We start from the raw sequence: 8,711 nt of genomic DNA on the forward strand, positions 1-8,711 counted from the left end.
AAGGCTATGAGAGAATGCCATGTGTCCAATTTTAGGTTTGTCGTGTTTCTATGCTTCGAGATGCCTTTTGAGTGATTCTATGCTTCGGAGTCAGGTTTGGAGTTAGATTAGGAAAGTTTTATTATTTTTTATAAAATAAAAAATATGATATTTAGGTTTGGAGTAAGGTGTAGAATGAATTATTAATTTTTAGATGTGTTTAAAGATCTATTTTTACCTATTTGAAATTCAAGTTTAATTATATTTAAATTTTAATTAATATCTATCGATTTAATAACTCTATCCAACCTAAGTATATTGCAAAATTTTAGGTTCATAATATTTAGAGTATTTTTATAAATTAATACATATCTGTTTAAGTTAAAAATTAAAATTTTTTTACTATTTAAATCTATCCTCTTGAATATCAAAAATTATAAATATAATTTTTATTAGTAACTAAAATTTGACATAATATTTAGAGTATTTTTATAAATTAATACATATCTATTTAGATTAAAAATTAAAATTTTTTACTATTTAAATTATCCTCTTGAATCTCAAAAATTATAAATATGATTTTTATTAATATATAAAATTTGACATAATATATTTATAGTTATTATATCTATCCTTAATTCCATGTATATATACTACATATACATATATATATATATATTATTAAAATTCATATTAATATATATCTATTTAAATATTTAGAAAAAGTATTATGTGTTTAAAAATTTATTGTTACCTATTTGAAATTAAAATTTGATTATATGTGTATTTAAATTAATATCTATTTATTTAAACGCTTTTTCCAACTTAAATATATGGTAAAATTTCAGGTTCATAATATTTAAAATATTTGTATGCAGATATATATATTGATATTCAAATTTAAATTAATACATATATGTTTAGATTATGAATTAAAATTTTTTTACTATTTAAATATATCCTCTTGAATATCAAAAATTATAAATATAATTTTTATTAGTATCTAAAATTTAACATAATATATTTACAGTTATTATATCTAGCCTCAACGTCCATAACTCCTTATCTATATACTACATACATATATATGTGTGTGTGTGTATATATTATGATTAAAATTTATATTAATATAAATCTGTTTAAATATTCAGAAAATTTTATGTGTTGAAAAATATATTTTTAAACATTTAAAATTCAAATATGATTATATGTGTATTTAAATTAATATCTATCTATTTAAACACTCTATCCAACCTAAATATATTGTTAAATTTTAGGTTCATAATATTTGGAGTATTTGTATGTTGATATATATATTAAGATTCAAATTTAAATTAATACATATATGTTTAGATTAAAAATTAAAATTTTATTTTTATTAGTCTCTAAAATTTGACATAATATATTTACAGTTATTATATCTAACCTCAACGCCCATAACTAAATGTATTTGAAATTTAATGATAAGTTTGAAATTCCGTGAGCAAATCTCATATATGTAAATTTAATGATATATATTTAGTTATAGATGTGGTTGGCAAATCTCATAATTCCGTGAGCCTCAAAAAATGTTGATTTTTACATATTTAAAATTTAAAAAATATATCTAAATATTATTAATACAATTATTAATGTATATTTAGTTTAATATATATCTAAACACACACACACACACACAGATCACGTTTTGTGAAGCACTTTGGAACTCAAAATATATTAATTTCATATGTTAAGTTTGGTAAAATTTAAATTCTTTAAATATCTACACTGAATAAAATAATTTTTAATATCTATCATTTTGATTTTTTTTTAAATCACCTCTTAATTTTCCCTCCCAAATCATCCTTATTCAATTATAAATAATTAGGTTAGGCTAATAGCACATTTTACAACTTCACATTAGAGTCACTCTTCTAATTAATTGCATTAAGTTCATTCTCCTTTCCACCATTATTCATAATACCCATGGCTTCTACTTTTGAAATCCATGCTATTCATGCTATCAACACAACAAAAAAAGATTGGCCCATTATGGTTAGGGTGATTCATATCTGGAGATTACCAGGTAAAAATACATCCGAAGAATCCAATGGTGTTGAATTAGTCTTCCAGGATGCTGGAGTAAGTGTTTATACATTTTGCTTTTCGGATCCCCTTAATTATATAGCCCATGCATTGCACGTGAGTCTAAAAAAATTTTGATTTTTTGATATTTGAAATGTAAAAAATAATATGTCATGAAGGAGTTTCAAGACATGTATATTGGAACTCAAAATATATTAATTTCATATATTAAGTTTAGTAAAATTCAAATTCCTTAATGATTTCTACTTTTGTATTATTTGTTCTTATATTTCATATTGATTTATGATTAAGTATTACTTTAATAATCAACTTATCATAGGGTGATCGGATTTCTGCAATTATTTGGAAACCTTTTGTGAGACGTTTTGAAGATAGGTTGCATCCCTTTAAAATATATGAAATTTCAAAATTTAGAGTCTCTCAGTGCTCTGGATCGTATCGAACAACAGATCATCCTTATAAGATTAGCTTCATGTTCTCTACTACTATAAAGTTGCGTTCTGAGACAGGTTCAATCTATCGTTTTGGCTTCAATTTTATTAATATTCTAGATATTGCAGATAGGTAGACAACGAATGATAATTACTTGATTGGTATGTATTTAAATTTTCTAAATTTGTTCTTCAAAAAACTCTATTTGATAATGTCCTATTTTAATCTTTTTTTTATCTATTAAAAATTTATTGCATTTTTTGAAAAAAAAACTCGCCAATCAAATAAAAGTAGGGCAATTACCAAGTTTAAATTATCTATTTTTATCCATCTTAATCTTTAATGGTCTATTTTTCTTAATGACATGTGATTAAATGGCTTTTTTTTTCATGACAGATGTGATTGGAAGATTATTTGGAATTGGAGAGTTGGAGGAACTGATTAAGGATGGGAAAAAACAAAAACAATAGAAATAAGCCTAGAAGATGCAGAGTAATATGACACAAACTTCATCAATTAATATACCTGAAACCTTATTTAATTTTTGGTGCCTGTGATGAAAATTCATTTGATACTATTCTTATCATTATAGGAAAAACAAGGTGAGTTGTACTTTATGGGGAGCCTTTGCAGATGATGTACTAAACTTGACAAAGGAGGCACTAAAAAAGCCAGTTATTATCATATTGCAGTGGTTTAAGATTAGAGAGTTCAATAGTACGTGTTCTCACATAAATGTCTGAACAATATTGATTCAATTATATATACATTCTCTTTAAATGTTTTGATTCTTACATAGAAATGAGGAGGCTTACTAGCACAATGTATTGCTCGTGAGTTTTTGTACACCCTTCAATTCCAGAGGTCTCCAGTTTTATTTCTAGGTGAGTCTGTCATACTATAAAATTTTGATTTGGTATGTTATGTCATGTTTATACTATTGTCAGTGGGTTATGATTATGGTTTTGAGAAGTAAATTATACTAATATAATCTTATTTTATTTTTGGTCTTGAGGCGTCAGGTAATCACTTGGATGACGATATAGAGCTATTGACTAGCCAAAATTCTCAGTCTATTGGTGAATCTTTGCTCGCAATGCCAAATAGGGTTAAGATTGAAGAACTATCAGATTGTAAACATGTAAGTATTGTGTATATTGTAAGTATATTATGAATATTATATTAATTTTGTATGATGGTTAGAGTGTGATATGACAAGCTAATATAATTGTAGGAGGACGAAGTTGTGACTCTTGGCACTGTTGTTGATATTAATACCAATAGGGATTGGTTCTACAATGCATGCAAGAAATGTAATAAGGAAGTACTCCTTGATTGTGATGGGTTCTATTGCACAAAGCGCAATAGAAAAGGCAAGACTGTTGTACCAAGGTATTTGTTAAAATTGCATATTAATGCAAATAATATTCATTTATATTCTAAAATTTTACATGTATGTTTGTAGGTTTAAGGTGACATTTACTGCAGATGATGATACTGGATCTGACACATTCATTATGTTTGATCCTGCATTTTCTAAGTTTGTAAACTGCACTGCTACTCACCTAAGAGAGTCTATTCCTAAGGTATGTATTCAATGCCACTTTTATGTTTAATAGCAATATGAATATTGCACACACATATTGAATATCAAATTGCAATAGCAATACACATATAATAGATATTGAATTAGTGACAATTTTAATTTAATTAATATTGATGACTCTATTATTTTTTAATTTTATATTAATAATTAAATTTTATAAAATAAAATATGATATTCAACCATAAAATACATTATCATAAATGTAGGAATCTGAAGATGAGGTTGTGCTTTCGGATTGTTTTTATGAGTTTATTGGGAAGGAGTTTGTGTTCAAGGTTTCCATTAGAGACCCCGCGAAACAAGGCTTCTTGGCTGGCCACATAGTGACCCGTTTTTGTGAAGATTCAAATGTATTAAGAGCATATAAGGAAGGCATAGATGACCTTCCAAATAGTCTACACAATGACAGTCATACTGAAACCACAACTGTAAGTATTTTTTAAATTTGTTTTCTAAATATAAATAAAATGCATGAAATATTAATTTTTTAATACAAATTTTATTCTATTAGGAATGTGATACTTCACATGTAGACTCAGAAGTTGGTAATACAGGTGAAAGCACTCTTTCAAAAAGTATTAGCTCTAAAACATGCCTAAAGTTAAGTGAGAAAGATGCTAATGGTGGTGATTTTTCCACGAATGTGAACAAGATGCGTGCCCTTCCAATTGGTGCCTCAATAAAGGGAAAAAATATGCGTGACATGACTGTCAATAATGATAGTAGTGATGATGAACTTATTTCATCGGTCGTGAACCGTGTGAAGATAGAGAAATGATCAAATATTTTTTATATTCATTAATTATGAGCACTGATCAAACTTTTTCTTAGTCTAACTACTTAGGATATTATTTTCAATTTTTTTCCAATGTCTTTGAGATCTTTATATTTTTTTTGTTGTGTCCTTCTATTGGCATGATGACAATAATTTCATCCTTTATAAATTTAATTGTTCTTTATTATTCTACAAATGGGACCTCTTTATTATTTTATATTTGTTTAAGAGCCTTTTACAAACATACATGGTAAATCCTTCTTGCAATAGAGTAAGCAAAGGAATGACATTGAAATCAATGTTTAATTATGTTTATATGTCTATCTAATTAATTTAGAAAGTCAAATTAATATTTATCTTTCTAATAAAAATTTAGAAAAATTAATCTGTATTTAAAACTCCCAATATACCTTGATTAATTTGTGCATTTCAATCAATCCTAATGTTTTCCTAAATTTTAGCTTGATATAATAAAGTATCTATCTATCTATTTGAATTCAAATTAATAATATATATATATATATATAGAAAAAATAAGCTGATTTTAAATTTGTTATCTATCCTAATAATTTCCTAAAAATTAAGATCCAAATATGCATATAATTTTTGAAATCTTCTTTAAAATCTGATTGGCATTTATTTTTATTTAGCTAGATCTATCTGTTTCAATTACAAATATGTTAAAAGAAATAGAATTAAAAAAGTATTGAAGATGAGCATATTATATATTCAGTTAACTATTCCTGTTAGATAAAATTCCTTAATTTAAAACATTTGTTTAGAAAAATTAATATCTATCTTATAATAAAGTATAAATATGTCGGTTAGAATTAAAGATTTTGGGTCTATTTATTTAAAATTCAAATAATCATTTTTATATATATTTAATATTAAACATTTTAATTGAAAATTGAGGTGGAAAAAAATAGAATGAACGAATTTTAAGAATGGTTTAATAGCTCTAGATATGTTTATCTTTTTTTTTTTTTTGCTATAATGTCCAATTTTAGTTCTTTGAATTTTTTTCTCTATGTTTTGCTGTAGTTAAAAAAATTATTTTAATATTAAATGTTTTGATAGAAAATTAAGGTGCGAAAAAAAAATTAAGATGACCAAATTTTAAAAATGACCTATTAGCTCTTGATATGTTTTTCTTCTATTATTTTTTTCATAATAATATATTTTTTGAAGTATATAATCTAAACTAAAATATATTTTTGATCATATCATTATATAATTAGATAGTAGATAATGAAAAATATACTTATTTAAAAGCAAACTATTATAAAATATATTCAATTCAAATTCAAATTTAAATTTAAATTATATAGAGATTATAAATTGATTGCTTGAATTTTAATTTCAATTATATATGTTAATATTAATAATCATCCTTACTTCAGCTGATAATAAGTTATTTTGTTTGGGTTTTAATTTCATTTAAATTTTATTTGATTGAAAGTTTAAATTCAAAATTCCCTCCAACATCAACATTGCTGCTAATTATAAATAGAGCCTCCTATGTACATGTTCATTCATTGATTTTGGGAGACCAATTTTTGAGAATTGATCGAGAGCAACGTGATAGGTTCATACATGTTAGTTTATACACTTATATTAAGCTCTCTTCATATGCATTCATATTTTAATTCCTACAGGTTAGTTGATTCATATAGACAAATAAAAGGTGAGCTAAATCTGGTTTGATAATGATAGGTTTGAGTTCTTTATGAATTGCGATAATGATGGTAGGGCTTGGAAGAAATAAAGTGTAAAGAGTAAGTGAAAATAATTTATTATAATTATTTATAATGTTTTGTATGAATTATACTAGCTTAAACCCACAGAACCATCCCTTTCTTCCTCCTCGCGCATTTCTCTCTTCTTTTCTTGAAACCCTAATACACACAGACCCTTTCTTTTGTTCTCTCTCTCTCTCTGCATATCAAGTACGCACACACACATGTATATTCAATTCATCATGATCTGTGTTCTCTCGTGCACGTATATGTGTTGAATGATGCGAGTTCAATTTAACTGTGAGTTAAATCTAGGTCCACTTCATACTTTAGCACACATGTATATATATGGATACATAGACGCATAACAACAGATAAGGTTGCCGTGAAGGAGCTTCGAGACATGTATATTTAGTTTAATATATATCTAAATATAATATCTAAATATATTATATTATATAATATATATACATATAATATATAATAATAATATGCATATTCATATCAGGTCACCGTGAAAGACTTTAGCACACATGTATATGTATATATGTATTAAATTTTAGATCAATATGTATGTGTTTAAATATTAGAAAAATAACATGTGTTAAAAAATCTATTTTTACCAATTTAAAATTCAAATCTAATTATATATGTATTTAAATTAATATCTATTTATTTAAACACTCTATCCAAACTAAATATATGGCGAAATTCTAGGTTCATAATTTTTAGGATATTTATATTCAAATATATATTGGGACTCAAATTTAAATTAATACATATCTATTTAAATATTTTAAAAAAGAATATTGCTTTACTATTTAAATCTATCCCCATGAATTTCAAAAATTTATAAATAAATAAAAATTAATATATGAAATCTGATATGATATATTCCCAACTATTATGGCAAAAATGAGTATGCATACATACATACATACATATATGTATGTATGTATATTAGGATTAAAATTTACTTTAATATATATCTGTTTATATTTTACTATTTAAATCTATTCTCATGAATTTTAAAAATTATAAATATGATAAGATATATATATTAATCTATTTAATTGTTTCGGTATCATGATGTTAAATTCATATATTAATTCCTCCCTATTTATATATTTTGAATTCTGCAACCAGTTGTTCCATATATTATTTAATTGTTTGGGTATCAATATGTTAAATTCATATATTAATAATTCTAGGGTTGGTGCTGTGGTGGTGAAATGAACTTTGATGCGTTATTCGTCGTAGAGACCGTACATAAATATATTTTATATTTTTTTAAATTTGTTTTATGAAAAATAAGCTTATTTTTTAACCTCCAACATAGTCAGTTATATGACCTTACCATGTAAATTTCCTAAAATATACTTTTTTGTGAAGTATGACAATAGTTGGTCATGAATTGTGAAGATAAAATCATAAATTCATAAAAAAATTTTTTTTCGGAAATTCATAAATATATTACTTGCTAACTTACTTTATGACCTCCAACATAATTAATTATATAATTTATTGATAAAAATGAGTCAAGTGGAATAATAATAAATATAAATTAAATTTTAGATAACTTTAATGTAGAATTATATAGTTCAAATTATGTTATCTTATAAATTAATTTTGGATAACCTTTGAAAATTAATTTTTTTCAATGGAAACAAATAATTTATATTTTTTATAATAAATAAATGTACAAAAATATAGATAGATATAACTTTAAAAGATTTGGGCAATAGCATAGATAGCATAGGTTCTAGCATCCAAATGTGTGACACTTGATTGATTTTACCCTCAAATATGAATGGCTTTGTACTGTGTTAACACGCATTAATTTCTACTATTTTTATACGAGTGATAAATGATTTCACTCCAGTTTGTATAGAAGCAAGTTTACATACGAGTGACTCATTTTCCTAAGATACAGATATTAAACTCATCAACTTAATGAGTTGAGTCGCATTTTTGACACAACTACATATACTTATTAATTAGTTGTTTTTCTTTTTAAGGTCTAATTTCAATGCACATAGATGTGGCTTAGCCCAGCTCCAAGCACGACACCATCGCCTGGATATTTTTAATAAAA

At 24.7% G+C, this 8,711-nt stretch overlaps 1 protein-coding gene across 1 annotated transcript; it reads left to right on the forward strand.

The window, feature by feature from the left end:
* Positions 1-1,944: 1,944 nt before the first annotated feature.
* LOC129301240 (uncharacterized) lies at positions 1,945-4,880 on the forward strand. Its single transcript, XM_054939813.1, has 7 exons — positions 1,945-2,100; positions 3,089-3,098; positions 3,519-3,637; positions 3,731-3,888; positions 3,962-4,082; positions 4,309-4,530; positions 4,614-4,880. The coding sequence occupies exons 1-7, from the start codon at positions 1,945-1,947 to the stop codon at positions 4,878-4,880; spliced, it is 1,053 nt and encodes a 350-aa protein (XP_054795788.1).
* The last annotated feature ends 3,831 nt before the right edge of the window (positions 4,881-8,711 follow it).

This window comes from Prosopis cineraria, unplaced genomic scaffold (genome assembly GCF_029017545.1).
Source record: "Prosopis cineraria cultivar Desert tree isolate PC_DT_omini unplaced genomic scaffold, ASM2901754v1 PC1977, whole genome shotgun sequence".
NCBI classification, from domain to species: domain Eukaryota; kingdom Viridiplantae; phylum Streptophyta; class Magnoliopsida; order Fabales; family Fabaceae; genus Prosopis; species Prosopis cineraria.

Coding starts and splice junctions, on each gene's coding strand:
- LOC129301240 (XM_054939813.1), top strand. CDS start 1,945: ATGGCTTCTACTTTTGAAATCCATGCTATTCATGCTATCAACACAACA. Junction 3,889..3,961: donor GGCAAGACTGTTGTACCAAG/GTATTTGTTAAA, acceptor GTATGTTTGTAG/GTTTAAGGTGACATTTACTG. Junction 4,531..4,613: donor GTCATACTGAAACCACAACT/GTAAGTATTTTT, acceptor TTATTCTATTAG/GAATGTGATACTTCACATGT.